We start from the raw sequence: 27,253 nt of genomic DNA, 5'->3' as shown, positions 1-27,253 counted from the left end.
CACGCACAGATTTCACAGTCAAACGGGTACACACCTTCCGGGACACACACACACACATACATGTACCCTTCCGCCACACGTAGGCGCGCCGTCAAATCAGACGAGGTATGCAGCGCCGCCTCCTTCCATGATGCATACGCGAAAGCTACGGGAGATCTATGCGTTTGTGTGCGTGCGTCAGGCGAGCAGCCCAGGCGGAGAGGCGTACGTCTCTCTCTCTCTCTCGCTAATTCTCTCTGCGTTGCTGCTGCTGTTGTTGCTGATCGCGAGCTGCCATGGTCGATCCAATGCTGCTGGAGGGGACGGCGCTGCCACCGATGGCGGCTCCATGGGTCGCTCCGCCTGCAGCAGCTCCATCGACCCACACGGTGTGCAACGCCTCGTTATCGATGTGAGCATCATCACTTTTCTGCTTGTGGCGCTTCGCCGCTGCACTGCGCGCTTGCGACCCTGGCAGAAAGGGGGCGAGTCCTCCCAACCAGCTTCGACTGCGTCCGCCCCCGGCTGCCGCTCCCCCTCCGCGGTGACGACCGCCGGGACTCTGGCTGGATCTGCGGTGCCGTGCGTTCTCCGATCGTTGCCACACCGCCGCGCTGGCAAGCGCCGTGATGCTTGTCGCCCGCTCAATCACAGCACTAATGGTGGGCAAGAGACCCTCGTTAGCAGCGTTCATCTGGGCAGCAGCGCCGCCGCTATCCGCCCCGGACTCACCACGTAGGAGCACGCGATCGGTTCTGTACACACGCCGCCGCCAGCGAGCAACGAAGCACGCCAGAGCAGCAGCACACACGGAAAAATAGAAGACGGTAACCAGCCAGAGAATGGCAGAGTTTATCGTCCTCTCAGCCTCTGGAGGAAGTGAGCTTGAGGGAACAGAGGCCTCCGTGGAGCTGGGGGCAGACGTGCTCGTGGCGTTGGTGATCATCTCGCTCACCACAGCAGTCACGGTCGTTTCAACGCGGTTATGCGCCATGGCGTCGCGCCGACGCTCCATTGCAGCAGGGTGTCCCGCTGGCGTCAAACAGAGAAGAAACTGAGAAGAGAAGTACGGGGGGGGGATGGGGAACTGAGCGAGGATGCCGTGAAGCAGCAACAGTCGTAAACTCCGACGCAAGCGGCAGCGCTGCTTGTGTACCAATCTGATGCGTGGTGACCGTCCAGGCCGGCTGGGTTATTGTCTGCTTGCGCGGTGGTGGTGGTGGTGACCGATGCCGCCTTCTCGAGTGCTTCTACGAGGCAGGCGAATCAGCTTCAGCACCCGCAAAGGCGTCCTTTGATCTCTCTTCACGCGAGTGCACACACGCCAAGTTGGCCGTTCCGCTGCGTCGGCCTGCAGCTACTGCCTCCACGTGGAGGACAACGACGGAAGCAGCGCCGACAACAGCGGCGAAGAGGAATGAGAAGCAGTACAGCAACCGCACCCGAGAAAAGGAAGGTTTCGTTGTGAGACAGATACACACACACACACACACACACAGTGCAGTGCAGGGCTGTTGGTGTAGCTCTCTGCTGTCCGTAAGCACAGGCGACTTCAGTGCGCGTGTGGCATATTGTCCGTGGCAAGGCACGTGTGGTGGCAGTAGTGCATCGTCGAGGGGATGGTGGAGGAGGAGGTGGTGGAAGGGCGCGCACCAAAAAAAAATGCCACGCATACGTAGCGTGCCGGAGGACCAAAGAGAAAGGAGAGAATGGTCACAGGCGAGCGGACAACAGGCGGGGAGGTGGCGGGAGCGGAACAACCACATCCGCGCATGGGCAGACAAAGGCCATGTGCTCCAGCGCCATCGCAGCAGATGCAGCTCGTGGGCAAGCAATGCGGGGGTGGGAGGGTAGAGGAGGAGGAGGAGGAGGAGGGGGCAGCAACGCCGTGGCTTCCTTGTGCACCGCAAGACTCCTTGTTGCTTGTGCTGTCTTTGGAAGAGTGTCAACAGAGTTATAAGGAGACCGACGAGCCAGCACACGCAGAGAGAGAGCAAGCGACTGAGGGCGTGATAGAGGGGGTGGCGTTGTGCTGCGCACAGGCCGCGCCTGAGAAGTAAAAATGGAATCGACGCAGGAGTCGTGGGGGGGGGCGATAGGGATACAGCCGGGGTGGAAGGAGGAGACACTCCTGCGTCCCTCCCCCCCAGCGAGGGAGAAGAGTTGGGTTGCACGAGAGAGAACAATACCGACTAAGGGGATGCGTGGGCATCTATCTATGCAATGAGAACGGTGGTGATTGTGGGTGGATGGGAGGCTGCAAGGGAGCAGCCGTACTCCGCAAGGGCGCCGTTACACCTGTTGTAATGCGCGGCGGTGAGCGTCAAGGGACACATGCACGCGCACGCGCTAGCACGCCAACGACACCCTTACACATTTTCGGAGAGTGCCTGCATTTCTTTTAGAGGCTTTTCCTTCCTGATGGCAGTCGTCGCTCGTCGACGGCCTAGTGTGCTGCGGCTGCCTCCTTCGGTCACGCCTCGTCCTCTTCCCTGGCGGCTGATGGCGGTGCCTGCAGCACATGCGCGTCACCTGACAGGCCGCAGAAGGGCCAGTGATCCATGCGTAGCTTGCAGCGTGGGCACACCAGCTCCGCGACGCGGACGCGCTGCCCTCGCTTCGTCGCTGGCGTCCCTGCCGCTTTCCCGGCCTTGCCGCGGCGAGGCCTGGCCTGCTTGCTGCTGATACTGCTGCTCGCATCGATTTCAGCGTGCGAGGCGGAGTGGTCCGCGTCCTCCTCCACGCTCTGCGACGATAACTGGGCAGCGGCTGCTGCCTCGTCGTCAGCCTCGTCCGACTCGGCCCTCGCCTTTGCGGGGCCCCTTCGTCGCTCATTCGGCTTGGCCTTCTTCGCAGTGCTGGCGCGAGACTTCCGGGATGCTGCTGCGGCGGCGGTCTTTAATGCCATCCGTTGCCATTCCGGGGTTTCCTGCGGCACCACATCACGCCGACGCCGCGACACTCGTGACGAGGACGGGCTTGAAGTGGCGTCGTCAGCCTCCAATGTAGGCATTGCCACGCTGGTTGTCCTCGCTCTTCGGCCATTACCGGCGGCGGCCACCGCTGAGGTGGCAGCGTTGCACAGGTGTCTCTTGACGGCCACACTCACCGAGTCTGTCTTCGGGCTACGCGCCGCACGAGGTGGCATGATGCATAAAGAAAGAGGGAGTACAGAGAGCAGAGTAGTGCTGCGCACACGCACGTGAGCATGTATGCACGCGTGCGTGCCTCTTGAGATGGTGTGCAGGGCCGCAAGTCGAGGCCGCTCACAGATGGGTGCACCCGCAGCGTGCAGCAGTCCGAGTGCAAGGCGCACACGGGAAAAAAACTAGGCACAGTAGATTCTACGACGAACACTCAAGTGACGGAGACGGAGAGGGGGAGGGGGGGGGAGGGAGGGAGAGAGGCGAGGACGAGCAGTGTTGCGCACCATGTAGAGAGCAAAGGGTTCGATTGTGCCGGGTGGCGTGGCTGTGCGTGCGTGCGTGCATGTGTGTGTGTGTGGGTGTGTGTGCCTGTTGGTGTGTCGCACTCAACTACGCGCCTTTACGCTTCTTCGTTGGCTGTTTTCCTCGCTTCCCCATGCATTGAGCTGCATTTCCAGGTTTTCAAGTTGTTCGCACCTCTCTCTCTCTCTCTCTCTGTGCGTGCGTGTGTGCACTCGCCACCTCTCGCGCAGCCGGCCGCCCTAGTCATCGCTGTCATCGTCATCGACGAGCTTCGGCAGCCGCGTTTGCCTCACCCCGTCTTGCGGCCCTGATGATTGTACGCCGCCGCTGGGGCATGGTGGCGCAGCGGCGGCTTCTCTGGCCCCGCTTTGCGTCTGCTCCGTCGCTTCCGGCATACCCATGAGTCGTCGCTTCGTCAGGTGGACTGCTGCCACTGTGTCTACACACCGCTGCACGTCCTTGCTGAACTGCAGCACGTAGCCCCAAATGACGGTCTCGTCGGCGTTGGGGTCCTCACCGTAGGTGGCCATCATGGCCGACACGTCATCGCGCAGCTGCTGGTATCGCAGGGCGATCTGCCCCACCGTGGCCAAGTAGCGGTCCACGGCTTCTCTGAGCAGCCCCGGCAAGGCATCCGGCACCTCCTCCGCCTTCACGGATGGGAGTCGCTTGTCATACCAGGCTTTCGTGTCCTTCGCCTCCTCGACGACGCGCCGCATGCGCTGCAGCGTGAAGTTCAGCTGCGACACCTGTTGCCCCATGTCCTGCAGCGGGCTGTTCGCCACGGCGCGAACACAGCTGACATCCTCCACAAAGCGCAGAGCGTTGCGAACGTCATCATCATCATTGTCGGCGCCGGGCGCGCTTGTGGTGCCTCCTCCTCGCTCGCTCCTACCCCGTCCGCTGTCCATGAGGGACACGACAAGCGCCATCAGCACTGTCGTCTTCCCGTCTGAGCTCTTCACGAAGTTGAGCTGGTTGAGGCTCTCCAGGCGGAACCCCTCAGCGTCGGCGTGTGGGGTGCCGCGGTTCAGGTGGTTTCCAAATGCCAGGATTATGCGCATCATGCGGGCAAAGCGGCCGTTGCGATGCGTGATGGCGCACACGGCCGCGTCGACGGAGCTTAGCAGGCTCGAGATGGACTGGACGGTGTCCTCGAGCTCCTCGGCAGCTGTCCAGAGCTGCAGCCGCTCTCGCACATCCTTCACAGTCGTCGCGGCTGTGTAGAGGTACGTCTCCACCTCCGTCCAAACTGACCGTCCCGCCTGCTTCTCAGCCGTGAGCGCCGTCACGTCCTCGGTGGTGGGCAGCGCCGCCGTCAGCATCTCCCGTCGCTCTGGCGGCAGAACGGCGCTGTCGCACGTGATGAGGGCTTTACACAAAACTTCTACCGGTACCTGTACGCGCTTGAGGGCGATGCCCATGTTCTGCAACCGTTGGCCCGTAAACACGTTGCTGCGCAGCTGGCTGCGCCGCTCCTGCTCCGACTTCTCCGCCGCTCCCTCGGCAGCGCTCGGCTGCGCGACGGCCTTCAACTTGAAGAGTTTGAGCATGAAGGACTCGTCGATCACAGCGCGGCGCACGTCGTCGGTGTCCGACGCTGCCCAGATGCCGCTCGGCTTGAGAATCTTCTTCCAGAAGAACGTCTTGAGCCGCGGCCCGGTGTACTGTGGCTTCGGCTTCGCAGCAGCCGCTGCAATGCCCGGGAGGCCGGGCGGCGGAGGCGGGAGTGGCGGTGTATTGCTGTTCAGTGGTCCTGGCAGTGGCGGCGGTGGTGGCGGCACCCCTGTCGAAGCCGCGGTGGGAGGGAGACCAGCGGGGGGCGCCGGCGGCGGCCTCGGAGGGGGGAGTTTGGAGGGTGGAGCCGGTGGGGGCAGCAGTTTGCCTGGCGGTGGCGGTGGTGGGGGCAACCCCCCCGGCGGCGGTGGCGCGCGCGGTGGTGGCGAGTTTCCTGGGGTGATGATGGAGGGGTCCAGATGCTTCAACGGAATGCCTTTCACCGGTGGTGGCGGTGGAGGCGGAAGCGACAACGGCGGGTGTGGTGGTGGCGCTGCCGCATATGAGGAAGGTACCGGCGATGCTTCCTGCACGACCGCAGCCGGGGTAGATGTAACCGGATACCCGCCGCCGTACATGCGCTCTGGTGTGGGCTGGCGAGGCCGAGCGGCGGGGCCTGGTCGCGGCTCCACCCGGACCAGCGTCGGCTCAGACTCCGCGACGTCGTCCTCATCGTCAAAGAACCGCTCATCTTCGCTCTCCATGTGCAAGGGGGTGGGGAGGTACAGCATGGTGGCTCCGGTCAGCGGCAGCGACCGCTCTTGGCGGACGCGCGGGTCCGTGCTCGCACCGCCGTCATACCTGGTCCCGTTGCTGCGGTAGTACACGCCTCCTCGGCACTCCTCCTCAACAGCGGCGTACCGGCTAGAGGATCGGTAGCCGCCACCGGCGCCAGCGGATGCGAGGAGGTCGCGGGGGTCGGGCCGGGAGAGCATGATCTGGCGCTGCGGCGACTGCTCTACGCGTTGGGTAATCTGCCTCACGTAGTCCTCGTCCGCGTCAGCTGGAGCGCACTCGCTGAAGTGCAGCTGTGCATAGAAGTCGTCTGGCAATGAGTTCGCAGCCGCGTAGTCCATGTCCCGTACGCGTACCCGATGCGTCGCCTGGTGGATGAAGATGGTGCTGAAGGCAAGGCGCAGCAGCCGCCCCTTCTGCACGAGCTTCTTCTCCTTCGAGGTACCCGTGATAAACCGTGTTGTCGGCGGCGATGCGGCACTTCCTAAGCCAACGAGGGCCTTCTCGTTTGACGCCGCTGACAGAGCCTGAAAACCGTCCATTGACGGCGGCAGGATGCCACCGACGAGGCCGCTGCCACCTACGGAGGGGGAGGACCCCGCCATCACGCCGCCGCTGTCGTTGTGGATCGGCTGTACATCGTACAGGAACACGTTGAGGACAAAGTCGCCGAGCACGCTCTCGTTCAGGTCCAGGTACATCTCTAGCGTGGAGGGGTCGCCCCGACGCCAGGCTTTCGGGTCGCTGAAGAGCCGCGGTGCCTTGCCGTCTGCGCTGTCCAGCTGCAGGCCAAGCTTGTTCTTTGATAGGGAGCTCAAGTTGTGCAGCGAGACGCGTGTCAGGGTGAGCCGCTTTGGGTTGGGCAGCACCGGGATCTCGAAGAGCAGCTGGAAGTAGTTGATGTAGCTCTCCTGTGATGGCGCATGGTAGACGCTGCGGGGGATGCCGAGCTCTCTCTCCACAAAGTCGAACGTACCGCTACCTGTGTACGTGGGGAAGCCGGAGAAGATGAGGTAGCACGCCCCAATCATCGCCGCGTAATTGGGATGCGCCACTGCTGGCGACTCCTCGAGGAAGGCCAGGACAGCACAGTGCGTGTGCTTGTGCCGGCTTGACGACGCTGCACCACCGATCGGCGACGGCGCGGACGGCGCCACGGGTGACCTGCCGCCTGTGTCGCCAGCGTACACCCACTTGCGAATTGTGAAGCACACCTCCATGAGCAGGCCGTAGTTTTCCACGGACTGCTTCGAGAAGTCTAGCACCTGCCCGCAACGGCACCCCTCCACCAGCTCCATCATGAGCGGAGAGAAGTTGAAGATAATGTAGCGATTCGTCTCCGCATTGTCGAGGTAGCTGCAGGTGGACTCGATGGAGCGCGTCGTCGAGCGACCTACGCGCAGATTCCGATCTGTCAGCGTCGTGCTACCGGCCGGGATGTTCCACACGTAGACGCGTGTGTCCAGCAGCTGCTTGAGATCCCCGCCGCCGCTGGAGAAGTAGTGTTGAATACCGCGAAAGATGTTCATTGAGGCCCCCCCCGCCTCGACTCTTCATCCAGCGACCCTGCAAGAGACTCGAACACACACACACACACACGCACAGCCTCACAAGCAGAATAAGCGGGCCAATGAGGCGACAACCAAAAACGCAGCTTCAGCTACGCGCACACGCAGCCGCTGCCACGCACAGGCCGGCCAAAAGGAAAGCTCGCCCCCTCCCCCCTCCCCCAAAAGGTGCTCGTGTGAAGCCTAAAAGCTAAAGGGTGTGACGGCGTATGATGTGATGGGAATGTGTGTCTGTGTGCGTGTCTGTGAGGGCGAGGGATAGAAGGGGGTGGGGTAGGGCCTGGACGACAGTGGCGACGAGACGCGATGTGTAAAGGAGAGCGAGGCGCACGCAACGAGAAGAGCAGCGGGAACGGAAAAGAATGCAAAGAGCGCCACGCATGCACCCCAAGAAAACAGGTGTGCGCGAGTAGCGGAGAGACGAGGAGGGGCGTCGTGGAGGAGGGAAGTGCCGGTAGAGGGGTGTGGGCGTTGGCGCGTGTGTCTGGTTGAGCGAGCAGCGGTGAGTGAAGGCTAACAGATAGAGGAGGTGTGATGCGTGTATGCGTGTTTGTACCAGCAACAGCAGCGACACCTGTAAGGAGCAGGAGACGGGAGGAGAGGAGGGGAGGGAGGAGGTTGTCGGTGATGTACAGCGATAGCACCTGAGGCAACACACACACACACACATACGAAAACAAGGGAGCGGCGTCACCGGGGCCTCGTGTGTGTGTGTGTGTTGTGCTGTGTTGTGTCTCTCTCCTTGCCACACATACACACAGAATCGGAATGTTTGTTTGTTGTTGTTTTCCACCGCTTCCGCGCACCTGCGCGTCCCTCCGTTGTGCCTTGCCAACCCTCGCAGACGATGAGGAGACGGCTGCTGGGCCTTTGTCTCCCAGCCTTCTTCCACTGCAGATATCTCTCCCTCATTTGACACCATATCGCGTGTGTGTGTGTGTGTGTGTGTGCAGAGGCAGGGATGGAGATGGGTGGTCAGTGGAGCGAGAATGAAAGCAAGACGGGGTGGAGCGTCATGCCGACTACGCGCAAAGTTTCTCTGTCTTTCTCTCAGTTCCTTTCCTCGTCATGACGGATGCGGGGACGCTGCAGATGTGCAGGTGCCTGTGCAAGCAAGGGCATGCGGGTGTACGCGCAGCTGTGGACGCTGCTGCAGACTCAGTGGATCCCTTCTCCTATTTTTTTGGGTGGGTGTGGGGAGTTGACTTGTTAGATGCGTGCATGCGTGTGGACGCAAGACCGTCTCCGCCACCCTCTCCGCGCCAGCGTGCCCTGACGTCGAGAAGAAGGGGTGTGGCCGGCGAGAGACGTCCCTTTCCTCCTCCCAGGCACACACACACACACAAACATGCGTACTCGGCTGCACAGGAGGTGTATGCCGCTACGTCTGTCTCGCGTGAAACACACACACACACACACACACACACACACAGAGACACACAACCCAAGAAACAAACAGATTGCGCGAAACATAAGAGGTGCTGTTAGATGTTTGGCCGGCGCTTGGAGGACAGCATACCGAACGCGGGCTTCTTCGTCGGAGCCTTGGCCTCCGCACAGACTGTCGTGCTGCTCCCGCTGGCACTGGGCGCTGTCGGCGACGAAGACATCGATGCATGAGATGCTCGGGAGGCTGTGGAGGGAGTCGGAGTCGTTGCCGCCGCTACCGCAAACGACGAGGGCGCCGTCGTTGTCGATGACGACGTCATCCCATGACGCATTTCATAGATGCCCCGTGAGCTCTCCACCAGCCACTCTGGCTCCACCGCCGTCACCATCACCAAGTACTCTTTGTGTGTGAGCAGCAGATCATTGTAGATAATGTAGGGCGGCATCTCGCTCCGCGCGTGAACCGCGGAGGCCGGGTGCACCGCGCACGCCACGCCAGCGTTCAGCAGCGGCCGATATTCCGTCCACCGCCGATCTGATCGTCGCGCTGCCTGCAGGACAAAGGCCTTGGCGAGGCAGTGGCGCACCTTGTCCGTTTCCGCGTGGCCGCACGATTGGATGGGCAGATGCAGCTTGCGCAGCTTCTCAATCAGCTGCGCAAACACGTCATGGGCCCTGGCGAGAGTGGGGGCGTGCAGGAAGTGGTCCTGCGCCCACTGCCGCGACCGGCCATGGTCCAGGTACTGCGTAAAGACGTGCAGCAGCGTCAGGTGGTCCGAGTCGTTTGCGTAAAAGCGACTATGGTGCTGCTGCGCCACCTTCTCGCGGCCCTTTGGGAGCTCGAAGAGGTTCTTTGGGTCGGCAGAGATCATGGCGACGATGCGGGCCATCTCGAGCGCGCACCCCATCGTGGCGCTCTCCAAGAGGAGCTTTGCCAGCACAGGCGACATCGGGAACTCCAGCGCCTGCTGCCCCGGCGCCGTGATGGCGCCGGCGTCATCAAGGAAGCCGAGCACCCACAGGTGAAACATGCTGCTCCGCACGTTGGCTGCCGGCGGAGCGTCCATGAATTCGAAGTCGCGAAGACGGTGAACGCCGATGCTCTTTAGCAGCAGCACCACGCTGTCCACGCTGCTGCGCTGAATCTCTGGCACGCTGTTCGGCAGCATCTCCTCAGCGTACTGCACTTCTGTGTAGAGGCGGTAGCACGTCCCTTCAGTGGTGCGACCGGCACGGCCTTTGCGCTGGTTCGCCTGCGCCTGCGAGGTGGGGTACCGCTGCAGCGTGTTCATGCCAATCGACGGCCGATACACGTTCGTCTTCATGAAGCCACAGTCCACGACGTAGCGCACACCATCGATCGTCAGCGACGTCTCGGCGACGTTGGTGGCAACCACCACCTTGCGCAGGCCCGCTGGCGTGGCTTCAAGCACCCCAATCTCTGTGGACCTCGCCGGGGCCGCCTCCGAGAGACACGATATGATGAGGAGTGTGCTGAGATGCTGTGGACTGAGCTCCGTTAGCCGACGACGGATCAACTCGCAAGTGCCATAGACGTCCTCCCGCCCTGTCATGAAGACAAGGATGTCGTGCTTAGCCTCCAGCGGCATCTGCAGGTGCAGCTGGCACACACGAAACACAGCCTCGGCGACGTAGTCGGCCACCGGCGTCGCACTGTAGTGGATCTTCACCGGGAAAGTCTGCCCCGGAATCTCGTAGCACGGCGCGTTGCCAAAGAAGGCAGAGAATTTGCGGACGTCCATCGTGGCAGAGGTGACGATAAGCTTCAGGTCGCCACGGCGGCGTAGGGCGAGCTTCAGCACGCCCATCAGCACGTCCGTGTCCACTGACCTCTCATGGGCCTCGTCCAGCATCACGACGCTGTACTTGTCCAGTGACGGGTCGTTGACGGTCTCGCGGAGCAGCACGCCGTCCGTCATAAATTTCACGCGCGTGTCGGCCGTGGTCGTGTCGTCGAGGTGGATCGAATAGCCGACCGTGGTGCCGAGCGCGCAGCCCATCTCGTCGCTGACACGACGAGCCACCCCGATGGCGGCGAGCCGCCGCGGTTGTGTGCACCCGATTATCTTGCCGTGCCGCGCGTAGCCGCGCTGATACAGGTACTGGACGAGCTGGGTCGTTTTGCCGCTGCCGGTCTCGCCCACAACCACGGTGACGGCACTCTCGCCAACATAGCGTAGGAGCTCATCTTTGCAGTGGTGGATGGGCAGCGACTCGCGCTGGCGGCGCATGGCATCTCGGCGCTCCACCTCATCCGCGTCATCAGCGAGTGTCTCCATCTGCGCCTTGCGCCCCTCAATGCGGGCGAGCTGCTCATCCTTGCGCTGCCGGCGGCTCTCCTGGTTGCTGCCCCATTGCGAGTTTGCCCCTCCAGCCGCAGGGGGTGAGGCAGTGCTGGAGGCATCCAACGTGCCACGAAGCTGTGTCATCTCAGCGAGCCGCTCCTTCTCCAAGCACAGCTGACGCTTGAGGTACTTGGCCTCTTCTTCCTCGCCATCATCATTGCAGCGGTCGTCGGCGAAGGAGGAGACGCGGCCGCTGTGCGCGTGGCCGGGGGCAGAACCACCCCCCACCCCCTCCACTTCCTTCTCTTCGCCATTCACCACACGCCCGTACGTATCTTTTTGCAAGAGTTGTGTCAGACTCGACTTGGACGTGTCCATGACGTCTCGGTTCGTGCGTTCGCGATCCATCAGCCGCTTGAGTTCCGCGAGGGTCTGGCTACCCTTCGAGGCGCTCACGGCGAGGCTGCACGAGTGGCTGACAACCGGTACGATGATGTCGACATCAGACGTCCGCAAAGCCTCGTGCAGGAAGCGAGAGGTGGCGAATCCGTCGCGTCTGTCGAGGTCTCCGCCGTCGTCATTGTCATCCTTATGTGCAGCTGCTGCCGACCTGCGCGAGAGCACGCTCGTTTCGAAATCGTTCCCAGACGTAAAGAAGGACGGAGGCGCCACGGTTAGGCTGACGACGACCTTGCGGGCCTTGTCCGCTTGAGCGTCGCTGGCGCTCTCTTGTGCAGCCGCAGCGGCGGCGGTGCTGCCCACAGTGTGAGAGCGCGATGGGTGCTCCTTGTCATCTTCGCCATCGTGGCGCAGGTAGTACTCACTGCCGTACGCCCACTGCGCGGACTCATCTGTGCCTGTCATGACCGCCTCGGTCGTGTCGCGGTCGTGCTCGAGAACTTCGCCCATTTCGAGCTGCGAGATGAAGCGCTGCGCCTGCTCCTGAAGGGACGCGGTCACGTCGTTCGCGGACACAAAGGGCGACGTGTGGCGCGGTGTAATCGCTTCACGGGGCCGCTTGATGCCATGATCACCTGGCACCGCGTCCATTGCGTGGTGCGTGTGTGCTGGTGCACGTTGTAGCGGTCGCGCTCTTTTGGCGTCTTCGCCGTCTATGATGCGTCTCTGTGCCTGCCTGTCTGTGCGAGTGACTGCTGATTCTACGCCTGGCAGGCTGGTGGGCGTCAGCTTTCCGTGCTTTTCCATACCCGCTCAAGACGGCTGCGCGCTTCAGGGGGGGGGGAACAGTGAGATGCAGAAGGACACAGAGGTCGGGTAGGGATGATGGGATGGGATGGGAGGGGCGAGAGGTGAAGACAGACGTGTACAGGTCATATCTGTACAGCCCCACCAGGCCGTAGCTACTGGTGATGGCGGCGACGAGAGGGGGGAGGCGAGGCGTAGGGGCGCAGGTGTGCCTGGTTGGTATACGCGAGCCCTGCCCATGAGTTGTACAAGTCGTCCAACCATGCAGCATTACCACCCGCTACTACGGAGGCTTGTGAGCACTGACACAAGCCACAGTGTGTGTGTGGGGGGGGGGCGGGGGCGGCGGCGGCGGCGAGAACTTTGCATTCTTATGTTCAGGCGCTCATGTCCGGTTGGGGAGAGTCGAGTAGGTTTGCAGAGACAAGGGAGAGAGGGGGGAGGTCGGCAGGGAACGGATGCAGGGCAGAGAAACCTGCTTATACATGGGTATACACGCATGTGTACATGCATATATATATATATATGAGTATGAATCGAACTATATATATATATATGGTGTGTGTGTGTGCATCTTTATACGTATAGAAATACGAAAGAGAGAAGGAGGAGACTACGAGGGGTGGCGGAGGGAGATGATGGGCTGTTGGAAACGGACCGCAAGGTAACAGAAACGAACTCACAACCGAACGCGGTGACTTTGCTTTCGCCGCTGCGGATGTCTGCCCCCGCATGCGTCTGTGTACGTCACTCGGCGGCAGCACATATATGTATGTATACTCACGCGTATGCCAGCATTCTCTGCACGCGCCCCCATCGCACAACGTCGTGCGAAGGATCATCCGTGTGACACGAAAAGAGAGGCGAGAGCAGCACGCACACATGCGCATGCCAGGCATGCACTGCACCGCCCACTTCGACGCTCACCGACACCACTGGGTGCGGGGTGTTCGTCGGGGTGGCCTTGAGTGGCAGGAAGGGAGGGAGGGGGGTAGTGAAGGAGGGCCACTACCACCGCCCACCAAAAAAGCAGCAACACGTAAGACGCAGGACTTTGGCAAAGCCAGACGTGCCGCCCGCACACGTCACACGATGAAGAGAAGCGCCAAGCGCTGGTGGGTGGCGGATTCACATCCGCTCCTGCTCCAAGGCCTTTCTCCAGCTTCTCTGACATCGCTCCCCCCTCCCACTCACTGTGCTTCTCTACCCGATGGTGCAGCGCGCGCACACAGCTTCCCTGAACGACTCACGCACGGTTGTCCGCGACGGGCTCATCCGTGACGCAGTTATCCGCGTCGATCACGCGCTGCTCCGCCGCCCTGTCGCCGCTAGCCGCGGCGCGCTCGCCCCGGCGCTTCGCCTCCTCCGCCTTCGCCAGCAGCACGCGCAGAGACTGCTGCTCCCACAGGTGGTACAGCAGCGCCGCCACAAGGAGAAGAATCACGCCGCCGACCTTGTGGCCCACGCTGCTGCTGTCCTGGTACACGTTCCACTGCGGGATGATGATGATGGTCAGCGACGTGATTGGGCCGGCGAGCTGTAACACCACTGATGCCAGCGTCGGGCTGTGCTCGTTCAGGTACGTGCACCCGATGAAGCTCATCGCGAAGCCGAGGGTGAGAAGGAGCCCATGGCGCACATGAAGCCAAGAGGCGAAGATGAAATCCATGGAGCTGCGGAGGCCCTCCCAGGCGTGCTGCACCGAGTCGGAGGTGCCAAACCACGGAATCGCGTCCACCGGGAACACCACGAAGGAGACGAGCAGCTGGAACAGCATACCCACGACGAGAAGCACTATCTTGGCGGCGTTGTCGTCGACGTTCTGGCTGCCCCACTGCCGCTTCATCAGCAGCTCCGCGGACGGCGACAGCGGCAGCTCGTCACCGTCGTCCTCCACGTCGAACAAGCGCTGGCCCTCTTCGGCGCAGGTGTCACCCACCTCCTGCGTGCACTCGGGCACCGCGTCCATGGCCGGTGCCACGCTGGCGCCCAGCTCCTCACGCTGCGGGCTGCGGCTGCTCTGTTTCAACTGCGCGCAACTTGCTGCGCCCGCCGCCTCCAGCGGCACCTTCAGCGCGACGGCATCCAGGTACAGCCGCTGCACCACGCACCACAGTCCAAAGAGGACGGAGCTCGCCAGGTAGAGAAGCGCCCACGCCAACGACGCCTTCTCGCCCTGCTCGTTGGTGTGCAGGAACGCCGACAGACTGGACAGTAGCACGCCCGCCACGAACAGCAGGAAGGACGCGACGAAGAACATGGAGAGGTAGTCGCGCTTGCGCTCAATAGGGATGAAGATCACAGTCCACGCCTGCGCGCTGAACGGGATGCAGCACAGCAGCACTGCCTGGATGAACTCGGGGGTGTGCGTCATGGCGTACACGGCCAGAACGCTGCTGATACCGTTCGACGCACCAGAGGCGAAGAGCAGGAAGAGGCGGTACCACGGCCCGCCGACGCGGTTGCGATCCGCCAGCACGTGCCACAGCGGCAGCGCGCCGTAGACGGCGGTGAAGACGGCACACATCACAGAGAATAGAAAGGTAAGCAGGAGCATGGTGACCACCTGGATCGCGATCTGGCTGGAGTTGTGCGCCAGGGCATCGGTGGGGAACTGCACGATCCAGAAGTTGATGGCGATCAGCAGAATCACATTGCCCACAATCACAAGCAAAACGCAGAATACAGCGAAGAGGAAAGCGATGTTGAGCTCGGTGCTGCGGATGTTGTCGACGGTGTTCTGCAGCTCTTCCTTGGTGGCCTTCCAGCTCCGCTGGAAGAAGGACACCACGGCATCGCGCATGGCTCTCTCGTAGATGAAAAGGAGGGAGGGGGAGAAGGGTTAGGTACCGTTAAGGCGCAGCGTAGTAGGTTAAGCTGGAGTGGGGGAGAGAGGTGTAGGAAAGAGCGGGTTGCCGGGTGGCTGCTGTGGAAGGAGCGGGATGTGAGTGCGGGAACGGCGCGGGCGTGTGGAGGTGGTCGCGGAAACACGACCAGTGGGCGGAAGAGGCGGAAGGGGGGGGGGCGGAGGAGGAGGAGGAGGAGGAGGGGGGGAGAGAGGATCAGCTGCGATAGGATCGCAAGGCAAAGGCAAAAGCGCTTCAGGCGCGCGTGTGTGTGCCTCGCTGAGGTTTGCGGGCGTGCCCGCCTCTGTGCGTGCGCGACACAGCGTGGTGTCCGATGGGTGGGTGGAAGGAACGACTTTGTATGAAGCTGGAGTGTTGAGCGACGCATGTGCTGATATGTGCATCTCAGATGGACGTGTTTCTGTTGTCCAACGTGAGTCTGTTCCCACGCCCTACAACAGGAGCTTCCACACCACTCGACCCACCGGCCCTGCCACTGACCCCATCACGCGTGGCAGCAATGCACCGACCCGGGCATCTGCGCAGGGCCTTTGCTTCATTATGTACTTGCTCCCGCCCCGCAGGTCGCCTCACAGCCGGCCCCTACCACCATGCCGGTCCCCACCTGCTGCATCATATTCGCGGTGGCCCAGGCTCCCCCACCAGCAGGCAGTGTGAGGGCCGGGTGCGGGGTACCTTCGGGTTGCACAGACGTCCTGCCCACCATGAGATTCGTACAACGGTGTTCACCGTCGCAGGTCCCCCAGCGCAGCGCCATCCAGGGCCTCACCGCCGGCATCCGTAAATATACATCACTCTGACCTCCCCTACACCCCTACCCACGCCGTGAGTGCCTGACCCTGTCACCACCAGAAGTGGTTGGACATTGACACGGATAGAAGTGCGGCTGCTTCTCAGCTTCCTCCTTCAGAGTGGTGGTGGTGGTGCTGGACCCTGCGATACCACGCACTGGGAGGTGTGTGTGTGTGTATGTGTGCGCCCTCCCTCGCCATCAGGAGCTTAGGAGGGAGAAGATGAGAGAAGCCACGACCAGCTGATACGGGGGACGCCGGGGAGAGGGACAGCACGGCCAAGGGCGTGATCTCAACAGCAGCGTGACTGTGAGCGAGTGGGGCGAGGAGGGCACCCACTAACGCTGCATGTCTCCTCCTAGCGTGTATGCCCATTGCTCCTCCAAGCTGAATCTTGTGCGCTGCGACCTCCGTCCCTCCCCGCGTGTGCGTTTCGTGAGGCCTACAGACATACTATAGTTTATCAAGCCTGCACCTCCATGCATCGCTGCCTGTGCTGCACTTGATCCGGTGACCGCAACAACGGCCGATGCACAGAGATGCCTTCACACGGATGCTAGTGTACCCGGTCACTGATCAACGCACACGCTCGCCTACGTGAAGAGCAGCGAGCAGCTACAACGACAACAGGAGAATGAGAGTAACGGAAAAGTACGCCAAGTCTAATACGCATATGGCCGCGTGCACACCCAAGACAACAGCACACGCGCGCAGACATGCCGAGAAAACGCGAGCGATGCAGACCTTAGCGCTGGTCGTAGGCCGCTCGCCGCTTTGGATCGCGAAGGACGCGATAGGCGTCGTTCGCCTTCACCATCGCCTCACTCGAGCCACCAACGTCGGGGTGCTGCTTCAGCACGATTCGCCGATACGCGCTGCGGATTTCGTTGACCGACTCGTCACCGTGGAGGCCCAACGCGCGGTAGTACCCGAGCGGGTCTGCCACTGAATGCGCAGAGAAGCTCGAGGAGGAGGAGGACGACGACGACGACGAGGCAGATCGCGGCCCATGCGAGTCAGTGTGGCGTCGCTGGTGATAGGCGTGGGTGTCCCAGTAGGTGGAGGAGCGGTACTCCTGCTGAATGCGTTGGGAGGAGGTGCTGGGGCGGTACCCGGCTTGATCGAGCCCAAGGTTCTCACGGCGCAGCCGCTCCCGTTTCTGGCGGTTCCAGTTGCGTCGCATCACCGGGTACCAGCGAGCCGCGAAGAAGGCCGCGTAGTAGGTGGCCACACACGCCACGGAGCCGAAGAAGAAGCCCGCCACCTTGTTAGGCACAAGGAGCAGCGCGGCGGACAGGGTGGCGAGGGCAGTGGTGCGGGCTATGTACACCGAGTTGAGCAGATACGGACCGCCGACCTGGCCGTTGAGGCCTGACACGTAGAGCGTGTAGCGCTCCGCATCGTATTCCGCCTTGACGACGAAGCATGGCACAAACGTGGGGGTGACATCGTCAAGGTGGAACGTGAACTCCTTAAACTCCACCGTGACGGAGTCGGCGGAGGGGTGGAAGGACCGGACGAGGGAGCGAGCGGTCTTCTCCGCCTGCTGCCGCACCTCCATTTCGACAAACTTCATCATTGTCCCGGTCGACTGCTCGAAGAGGTTGATGATGGCCCCGGTAGTGTCCACCTCGTACATCTTGCGCAGCGAGTAGCTAAGCTGATCGCCGCGCAGCGCGTGATGGACGTGGGCGATGTTGTACTTGTAGCCGGCGTAGATTTGCGTTTTATTTTCCTCGAAGACGCTGTTGAGGGTCTGCAAGGACGTGCTGACGTAGCGGGTGGAGGAGCGCGTACTCTTGCCATCGCCGGAGGTCGTGTTGACGCTGTAGCTCACATTGCCGACGAAGGAGGCGTGGATGCGGCCGCGGCAGAAGTAAAAAGGCAAGAACTCCTTCGATGGCGTCTCCAGACGGAGGTAGTCGAGCTGCGCGCCGAGCCAACGGCGCCCATACTTGTCCTGGATGCGACAGATCGCATCGTCGGCGGAGAGGCCGAAGTTGATACCGCGTGGGGTGTGCACTGTGTAACACAAAGTGCGCGTGCGTAGAAACATCGCGCGCTTGGCCGTGTTTCGACGACAGCGCTCTACTTCCGGCGTGATAGCCCTCCCGCCAGCGAGGCTGGTTGGTGTTGATGGCGGTGATTGGTAGCTAGCCCGAATAGGATGCGAACGAAAAAGTTGGGCGACGAAGAGGAGTGAGAGGGTAAGACGCGCATCGACTTTTCCAGCGGTGCATGCATGCACCAGAGCGGCGACGGCGGCAATTGTCTGGCCTCCGGGCGGAGGTTTTACGATGGCACTTAAGGCAAATCGAGCAGGCGACCCCCCACCCCCTCCCTCCACACACACACACACACGCACGCACCGCGGCAGCAGAAGACCTGCATGTGGCAGAAAAGCAGGCCTGAAAGAAAGGCAAGCAAGTACAGTAGATGAGCCCAACCGCCAAGAGGCGTACAAGAGGGGCAACAGGAAGACATGAGGGTGCGTGTGTGTGTGCGGAAAGGGGGTGGGGTGGGGTGGGGCAGGCACTGAGAGCGGCGTGCTCGAGGGAACAGTGAGGGACGCGCACATACACACACGGAGCGAGGGGTAGCGAGACATGGTTAGGCAGATGGTGCAACGCGCGCGCCTGTGGCAGACCACGGTCAAGACGCCATCCAAGACCCATTCCACCCACCACGCATGCGTGCGCGCGCGTGTGTTTGCCTGCGATAAAGAGAAAGTGCCACCGTGGTGGAGGGGGTGGTAGGGCGGCGACGGCGGTCGGGAGTACACAGACGCGAGAGCCCACGCTGCACCGCCATGCAGCGTGGGCTCTCGGAGAGGCTGGGGGTGGGTAGGGACACTGAAGAGGTTTCCGCGCCGCGCTGTTCGTCGCCGCTTCGTTTCGAGGTGCGCGTTGCACACAAAGACGCGGGGAGAGAGAGGGAGGGGCGTGCGTGTGTGTGGGTGGGGAGGGGCACGGTGTGGTGTATGTGGGTAGTGGTTCTACATCAGCGGAATCCGCGCACAGACGCGCACCCACACGGAGGCTTATTAGTCGCTTGTCACATGCGCCGCGTCAGGTCAGTTCGACCTCCGCAACCACCAACACATCAAAAGGGCCGCACCCGAAGCCAGGATGGGGGGTGGGTGGGTGAGGGAAGAGAGAGAATCAGACGGTCAGTGACCGCGCTTGCGCACGCGCACCCACGTACGAAATTGCACCACGTCGACAAGAACGGCCTCACCCATTACGGCGTCCGCGCACGTCGACTGCCCGTCCACCACACTGCGACCTGCCTCCGCTCCAGCTGCCGAGGTGTTGCTCTTCCCTGCACCGAAGCTGTTCATCGACAGGTTTGCTGCACCATCCGTCGCCGTCGTTGGCTTCTTTCGTTCCCAGAACATCTCAACGGTGGGTGTTTGCAGGATGCCCTCGTCCTTCACCGCGTGCCCGGCGAGGGGCCGGGCTGAGCGGTGCTGCCAGCGTCCTGTCCTGATAGCGGCATCGACGTCCTTGTCCTCGTCCGTGTCCTCGTCACTTCCGTTTTCGGAGTCATCAGCCCTGCGAGGAGGGCCCTTGCCGGGGCCGCCGCCTCTAGAGGTCGCGGCCCCGGCCGCCGTTGGCGACCCCGCCGCACTCCTGTCGCCATCGGCGGACGTCAGAGGAAGCAGTGGGACGGCGTCGAAGTACACCGTCACCTCCTCCATCAAGGAGAGGGTGCGGCGGTCGCGCTGCTTGCCGATCACCATCCACTGCTCCGGGTTGTATTTGAGGCGGATAAAGAAGGTCTCGTCCATCTCCGCGTCCTCTGGCCAGTTCTGCGCTTGCGGCTGCAGTCGAACGCAAAACCGCACCGGCTCGCCGGCGACGAACACGACGTCGGACGGCTGGTCCACCATGGCGTTCCCGAAGAAGGACAGCGTGGCGCTAGGCTTGCCCCCGCTCCAGTAGTTCAGCTGCGAGCCGTGGCAACTGCTCGAGATGTTCGAGGTGGTTCTCGGGTGTGGCGGCTGGGCTGCATAGTTCGTCGCCGCCCCGAAGCGCATCGTCCACGGCGACTCCGCGTACATGACGATGCTGAAGACACAGAGATGCTTCGAGCGGAAGGCGGCCACGGGGCCCCACACTGTGTTGCACGTCTCCTCCAGGTGACGCAGCGTGACTATGTTGAAGTGAACAGCGCTGGGCGCCGCTCTCTGGCTCTTGACTCCGCTGCTGCTTCTACCCCCACTGCCGTTGCACTCGTTGCTCGACTTGTCGCCGGTGACGCTACTGTTGGCACTGCCGTGGGTGTGCGTGACGTGGGTGAAGGAGCGGCCTCCTCTGCTGTCTATGCTGGTGCTGCGCGCAAGAGAGGCACGCCGGACGGCCTGCGCGGCGGCGGCCGGGCCTGCGTCACTGTGGTAGCAGGACGTGGTTGCCGTATCGAGCGGCGAGGTCGTCACCCCTGTGGTTGCCGTCACGTCTACCACTTTGCCTGGCGGCACTGTGACTCTTGTGGCCACGGTGCCCTGCGGCGTTCCCGCACTATCGCTCGTTCTCGCTCCGGTGCCGCCCGGCAAGACGTGATTGTGAGTAGCCTCGACGTTCTCTGCTGTCACCTCCGTCACGCGCAGGACAAGCCGGTTTTCTGGAGGTGTTGTCAGGAATGCTTGATGCCAGCTGGAGTAGAAGGCCTCCATCTGCACCTGATGCGTGCACTCCGGCTGCACAGGGCGGAAGGAAGCGATGAGGTCCAGCTCATAGAGGATGCTCAGCTCCTCCTGCGGCTTCCACTCCCTAAGGAGAAGTTTGTTGTACACCTCGCACACTCGCACAATCTCATACGACGGCTCCGCGTCGAGCACGCGCAGCACGGCGCCGCGCAGCCACAGCGAGGTGCTTGTCAGGAGGTTCTTCATTTTTACCAGGCAGTACACACGCCCCTGGAGGTGCTTAAAGGCGTAGTTGAAGCTGATGGCGGCTTGGAAGGGCAGTACCGCGTTCAGGGTGGTTGTGCACGGCTCACGACCGCGCAGACAGGTAAAGGCGATGCGCGCCTGATTCGCGGCCACCGCGGCGGGCGGTGTGGGGTCCTTGCCCGCCCCTCTACCGGATACCACCGTCTCTGGTCGCTGACTCGCCAGCGCCTCGGCGGAGATCGGGGTGGTGAGGAGCGGCAGCAGTGGCAGGCGGAGGCACATGTGCCTCACCGCGACGCCAGCCTTCTCCGACCCGGTGGCGTCAGCCGCGGGTGCGACCGCATGCGAGGTACTGGGAAGCAGCCGAATCACCGTCTCACGCAGCGGGTCGGCCGCGAGGCAGCACTCCGCCCGCAGCACCGACGTGCCAGGAGCCACGACATCGCTCTTGGTTGGAGTCAAGTGCACCTCCGGTGATGGGAGGTCCTTCAGGAAGCAGCCAAGGTGAATCGGCACTACGGTGCGAGCGGCGGACATTGCTGCCGCCGTCTTCGCGCTGGGCGGCGTCACGGCCGCGCTTCTGTCGTCCCTTATGACCGTGTCAGCATGCATCAGAACCAGCTCCAGCGTGTCCTCGGAGACCCGGCGCAGCAGGGACGGCGCGGGTGTCGCGGCGGCTCCGCCGGGGATGCCCGGGAAGCCGAGGCCGGATATAGAGGCAGTTACCCTACGACTCCTCCGCTCGTCACCACTGATCCCGTCGTCGCCCGCCGTGAACCACCCGTCCTGTGCGCCGCGCTCGGAGGGCGTGTGGAGCTCTTTGGCATAGCGATGAGCGTGAGGCGAAGACTGCTGCCGCTGCTGTTGCTGCGGGACTTTCGTGTCACTGCGCGTCACGCCTGGATAGATCATGACTGCCGCCGTTGAGGGCACTACCGCTGCCGCCGCATCGAAGTGCGCCGCTGTTGACGCCGCCATGGCTGTCATTCCGAGGAGGCTGCCCATGTGCTGCGACTTGAAGACGGACCTGCTGTGCTGCGTGTGCTCTGCAGCGCCGCAGCACACCGGCTCATGCACGTCCGCAGGCGAGGTGGAGGGCGTGTGAGCCGTTGCGGCCGGCCTCGGCAACACACGTCGAGACAGCGACAGCGCATCGACCGGCTGTGAGGTCTGAACGGCGAAGGAGCCGCACGAGCCCCAAACCCCACTGACGCCGCTAGGTGCCGTAACTCGAGAAGGGCCAGCGCCGGACAAGGCCATGCTGAGGCTCGGGATGGAGGTGCCAAGGCTGGAGCGCGCCACTCCCGCCCCCACCGCGCCACTTTTCTGGCGATAAGCGTTGGGGGTGCCAAGCACCACCGCAGCAACGAGGCGCGGCGTGCCTGACGGCGTGTGCGCCTCGCTGCCGTCGCTGTTGGCCCCGTCGTCCTCGGGCGGGGGCAGCAACAAGTGCTGCGTGAGGGACGAGGTCGACGCCCGTCGCAGCGATGCGTCATCATGGTGAGCTTCGGCCCCGTCGACGACAAGCGGCACGTACAGTTCGGCGCGTTGGGGGTGGGCGAGCTGGTCGCCACCGAAGCCGCTTCTGCTGGCTGACAACGGCAAGAGAAGGTTACCTGGACTCACCTTGAAGGAGCATGTGCAGTCCGCGACTGGACAACGACCGTCTTCGCCGGCTACCCGGCCATGCTTCTCTGGTCCCGCAGCAAGTCCTCTCACCAACTGAGGGTCCGTAAAAGTTGCCGACATGACACCGCCCAAGCCTTCAGCCGACGGCGTGCTGATAGACAGAGGGTCCTCCAGCTCCACGTCCAATGTCACGTAGTCGACGCTATCGGCAAAGCAGTGGGCCTCGCGTGGGAGCGTGAGTCGGAGACGCACGCTGCTGCGCTGCTCCGGCACCTGCAGCAGCGCGGAGCGGCCGACTAGCTGGTACAGCGGTTCCACCATGACGTGCGTCGGACGTGGTGTGGAGAAGGCGTGCGACCCTGTAGTCCCCAGAGACGGCGCCCACCCACTTGCGCCGCAGCTGCCGCTGACGTTGCACTGAGGGTAGTAGGCTAGCCACATGCCGCCGTTGCACAGGCGCAGGCGGTGCACGCGATAGAGGCCAGCGTGGCATACCGGGAAGGTGAAAGTCACGCGCAGCCGATGCGTCTGCTCATTATAGTGGACTGCGTCGGCGTCGCGAATGCTCACCTCGTGAGTCGCCTCCTCGTCGCTGTTCCAGTCCTTGCGCGACTCCAGCGTCAGCTGGAACCACACCGCATGCTCGGTCTCGCGTGTCATCGCCTTCGGTCCTGCTGCTGCGGCAGGAAAGACGGGGCGTACCAGCGGGTTGATTGTGTACACGGACGAGAAGGTGATCTGCACGACATCGCCGACGACCGCCTTCAGCACGCCAGGCGCTACCAAAATGGAGGATTCGCTCTTGACAAGGGCGCTGTCGCCGTTTGAGACCGCGGCGGCTGCCTTCTGCTCCACCTTCACCGTGAGCGGAGACGTAAAGTGCACCAGCGGGTACTCAGATGGCTCCCCGTGGAGGACGGTGCTCATCAGCAACGCGTCCACCCGAACTAGCTCGCGCCACTGCTCCGTCCTGGTGCGTATGGAGAAGAAGCGGCTGTCAAGCGACCCGACGATGCACTCAGCAGCCACGCCGCAGTCCGCCGTTCCGCCAACGCTGTCGGCGGAGCCACCAGCACTGGAGCGCTCGTCGTCCTCGCCGCAGCCGCCGCTGTTGCTCAGTAGCACCAGCACGCACTCGCGGTAAAGGGCGTAGTCACCGCTCGTGTGAAAGACGCGAAGCCAACGCCCCACATCTGACCCGCTCACTGCGGTACTCTGCGCCACGTCGTCTGAGCGCACGGTCGCCGCAGTGCTGCAGGAGTCCAACAGCCCGGCATGGTGCATGAGCCGCTCTCGTGCCTCCACGTAGAGCCGGCGCACAAACAGCTCGATCCGTCGCCAGCCTTGGAGCTTGATGTACGGCAGCAGGCGCTCCGCCACGATGTTCGCTGTCACGCTGGGGTGGTCCGTCAGGAAGGTCACAGCGAGTTGGACATAGAGGTAGAATTCGCGGCGCCGCTGCTCCGCGATGCGCACGGCGAGAGCCGCCATCGCCGTCAGCAACCGCCAAAGCCGCAACGCCTGCTCCGGCGACGATAGTTCTGCGATGTTGGCTAACGCGGAAGACGCCGCGGCCGTCGTGGCGGTGGCATCGGCACCAGAAGGGCCTTGCGCAGCTTGCGTGTCCAACCGCACGGTGGCGGGGTGCATGGCTGGGTAGCTGAAGTTGCCGTAGCCGAGATCGTGCGCGACGGCCGCCAGTGCGTCTCTGGCGTGCTCTAGCAGAGTCGCCGCCTCTGCGCAGCTGCGGCGCACGTGCTCTTGATGCTGCTTCAGGGCCTGCACCGCCCGCGCGTCGCCAGCGTCGACTGCGCCACGGATGGCTTGTACACTATCTTGCAGCGCCACCAGCTCCATGTGCTCGGGAAGCAAGCCTGTCGAGGTGGCGAGGCCGACAAGATAGGTGGCCGCCCCCTGCACTGTGTCCTCACACCTCGTCAAGAGATAGGTAAGTTCTGGGTCGCACATAGTGGTCTCCGCGCCCTCGCTCGCACTCCCCTCCACCAACCCTCGTTGCATCGCGCTGTGCTCACCGCCGGACCGTCCAGAGAGGGGCCCAGCGCTGTTCATGCGGAAGTAGTGACCAGGGACGCTGGAGGGGGCCGCGGCAAAAGACGGGTTCGTGATGGAGTAGCGGCCTTCCCTACCGCTGCTATCGAGACGCGCGAGCGAATCGAGTCGGTCGGTGTCGGTTCTCAGCACAGGCGCTACGTCGTGCACGTTTGCGGTGTCCGCTGTGGTGGGGGCGGTGGATGAGGAGGGCCACGACGACTCTGTTGATGCGCGTTCTCCGTCGTCGTCGTTGTCCACGTCCGCAGCCACGGCAACCATGCCGCCCTCGTGCGCGCTGCTCGGCTCCTCCGCGGTGCTTCCGCTGAGAGTCTCCAGCTGCGGTGGTGGTGATGTGGCAGCACCGGGAGAGGCGGCGACCTCGCGGCGTGGACGGCAGAGCCCGCTCATTGGCCACCACATGCGCAGCCCAGACAAGTAACACTGCAGCAGGAAGAATTGCTGATACGTCGCGGAGTGCAGGGGGGCCGCGCCATGCGTGCTGTCCTCCGCCGGCATCGGTGGTGGTGGCACCGATGACTTTTCCTTGCGATCCGCAGCGGAAAGCTCGTCGAATTTCTCGCGCGTGACCTGCATGAACGTGTGATAGCGCGTCATCGCAGCTGCAGTGTCGCCGAGCAGCAACGAGCACGTCATCTCTGACGACGCGACGAGCAGCAGACCTTCGAGCAGCTCCGCTTCAGTGTCCAGCCCTCGCGGATAGCCAGACTTGCTCTGCGCCCAACCCGTGTGCCTGTGCGCCTCGAACAGGTTCGAAACCCGCCCCAAGCGCTGCAGCGTCGCCACCGGGGTGCGCAGAAAGCCGTAGTCGTCCGAGCTGTTGTAGTACTCGAGAAAAAGACGTTCCAGCACCGCACGAGCGTCGAGCACGAGACCGTACTGAAGATAGTGCACGGCGAGGTCGTAGCCGCACCGCCAGAAGTCCCGCACGCTCCAGTACTTGTGCACCGCCAGCAATGGCGGGGGGGCAGCACCGACTGGCGGTTTCAGCGGCGACATCTGCAGCGATGCGCTGCTATCCGTGTGCAACACCTTTCCGGCCGCGCTGGTCGGTGACGTCGCGATGTTGGGAGAAGATACTGAGGCAGGCGGCTGGACCTCTGCGGTTGTGCTTGCGTTTGCAGCTGCCGACACCCCTGGCTTCGTGAAAGGGTCCTGCGGGGACAGCCGCTTCTGCGCCGCGCATGCCTCAAGCGCCTGACGTAGGCGCGTGCCGTGTTTGATGACGGCGGAGCGCAGTCGCTCGAGGATGCGCATCGGCGTCTCGTTCGGCATGTAGGCGCACATCTGCTGTGGCAGGAACTTTGCGTCACAGAGCTCCTTGTAGTACTTGCGCAGCTGCCCAGCAGCAGCGTCGACCCGGGCCTGACTGAGCGCCGGTGCAGGTGCGCTTCCAGTGGGTGGCGGTGACCCCGACTGGGCAGCTGGTAGCTGGTCACTACTCTGCTGTGCCTCCTCTGCAAGCCGGGAGGCGACTTCGGCAGCGGCGATGAGGTCGCTGTGCACGAGCAGCACCAGGCAGTCGTCGCCTTCGCCCTTGCGCGTCAGGGCGGCGCGCCAATCCTGCGCGATGTGCGACAGCACTGCCGGTCTCGAATCCGATTCGTCAACTGCGTAGAAGAGAAGATGCAGTACCGAGGTGCTACTCACCACGGCGGCGATGTCGGTTGTCTTGGCAAGCTGAAGACGCACGCGGCTTCCCGCCAGGTACGAGCCGGTGTACAGCGTGGTGGTCGGCGGCGGCGCGGCGCTGCTCACCGGAGAGGAGACGATGCTGTCCCTCCAATGAGCAGTGCCGGACGTTCTCGCGTCTATCGGCACTGTCGCCTGCATTGTGGACCCAAAAACGCGTTCCACGGGCACCCACGGCATGAGTCGACGCTGCAAGTCGCGCAGACACCGCTCCACGATCGCCGGCGTGGCGAGGGGCTGGTGCTGGCCATCTATGTGCTGCACAAGACACGTGATGAGAGCTGGTGGAAGGTCGAAGTGGGTGTCGACTCGACTGTCGGGGCAGATGAATGTGGAGGGCGAGGCAGTGGGCGATGAGTCGGCCTCAACGAGGTTCGCGGCTGCTGCTGCAGGTGCCGTCGGCGCCGTGTCGTGTGCAACCGGATGTGAACCGCTGCGAGAGCCGTCATCTCTACTCAGCGTCGTCACACCGGCGTTTCTCGGGCTAAGAGTCGACGACGCTACGCTGCGCGGGCGGTGGCTGCTATACGCCCCCGGTAGGTAGCCGGGGAACATTCGGCACCCAGGCTGGAAGCTGCGCCGACCACAACCTCTGCCTGTAGGTGGCTGTGAGTTTGCTTCGGTGTCTGCGTTGGGCGAAGCGGTGGCGCGTCCACCATTGCATGCGCGCACCAGGGGGCGCGCGAGCGTGGGCGCTGCTGCAAGAGACGATACAGGCGGCGGTAGCGGCTGGGCAGGCGGGCGCCACACTCACAGCCGGAGAGGGAGTCGGGAAAGGTGAGTATGTGTGGGGAAGGAAGAGGGCAGGCCGTCTCCGTGCACGCGTAGGCCGGCTGAGCGGAGGACTGCGTGTTTCCTTGAGTGCGACGGTACGCCCGCGCCCACGCCACTCCCCGTCCACGTACGAAAAAAAAGAGGGTTGGGTGGGGGGAGATGTGTACGATAGGTGCACACTTCGAGTGGTTCGCAGCTGTGTGCGCGGTCGAGGAGAGGGTGAAGAGGCAGTCGAGTGGTCATCGGGGCAGAGGCAGACGAACGGTGCGCCATCGAGAGAGAGACGTCATAACCCACAAGCAGATCCCCGCGGTCGCATACTTGCCGCGCATTGCTAGACCTCCGAA

At 63.0% G+C, this 27,253-nt stretch overlaps 5 protein-coding genes across 5 annotated transcripts; all 5 read right to left on the bottom strand.

Moving 5' to 3' along the window:
- Window positions 1–3,667: 3,667 nt before the first annotated feature.
- On the bottom strand, window positions 3,668–7,249 carry LMJF_24_1110 (putative formin; the record flags this gene model as incomplete). The annotated part of the gene is made up of 1 exon (XM_001683574.1): window positions 3,668–7,249. The coding sequence occupies one exon, from the start codon at window positions 7,247–7,249 to the stop codon at window positions 3,668–3,670; it is 3,582 nt and encodes a 1,193-aa protein (XP_001683626.1).
- A 1,523-nt stretch (window positions 7,250–8,772) lies between these two features.
- On the bottom strand, window positions 8,773–12,189 carry LMJF_24_1100 (putative pre-mRNA splicing factor; the record flags this gene model as incomplete). The annotated part of the gene is made up of 1 exon (XM_001683573.1): window positions 8,773–12,189. The coding sequence occupies one exon, from the start codon at window positions 12,187–12,189 to the stop codon at window positions 8,773–8,775; it is 3,417 nt and encodes a 1,138-aa protein (XP_001683625.1).
- Window positions 12,190–13,435: 1,246 nt separating this feature from the next.
- On the bottom strand, window positions 13,436–14,992 carry LMJF_24_1090 (hypothetical predicted multipass transmembrane protein; the record flags this gene model as incomplete). The annotated part of the gene is made up of 1 exon (XM_001683572.1): window positions 13,436–14,992. The coding sequence occupies one exon, from the start codon at window positions 14,990–14,992 to the stop codon at window positions 13,436–13,438; it is 1,557 nt and encodes a 518-aa protein (XP_001683624.1).
- A 1,600-nt stretch (window positions 14,993–16,592) lies between these two features.
- On the bottom strand, window positions 16,593–17,903 carry LMJF_24_1080 (putative DNAJ domain protein; the record flags this gene model as incomplete). Its single annotated transcript, XM_001683571.1, has 1 exon — window positions 16,593–17,903. The coding sequence occupies one exon, from the start codon at window positions 17,901–17,903 to the stop codon at window positions 16,593–16,595; it is 1,311 nt and encodes a 436-aa protein (XP_001683623.1).
- Window positions 17,904–19,016: 1,113 nt separating this feature from the next.
- On the bottom strand, window positions 19,017–26,687 carry LMJF_24_1070 (conserved hypothetical protein; the record flags this gene model as incomplete). The annotated part of the gene is made up of 1 exon (XM_001683570.1): window positions 19,017–26,687. The coding sequence occupies one exon, from the start codon at window positions 26,685–26,687 to the stop codon at window positions 19,017–19,019; it is 7,671 nt and encodes a 2,556-aa protein (XP_001683622.1).
- Between the last annotated feature and the right edge of the window lie 566 nt (window positions 26,688–27,253).

Source organism: Leishmania major, chromosome 24, assembly GCF_000002725.2.
Source record: "Leishmania major strain Friedlin complete genome, chromosome 24".
Classification (NCBI taxonomy): domain Eukaryota; phylum Euglenozoa; class Kinetoplastea; order Trypanosomatida; family Trypanosomatidae; genus Leishmania; species Leishmania major.
The sequence above is the reverse complement of the archived record's forward strand: the minus strand, read 5'-3'. Positions and strand labels throughout refer to the sequence as shown.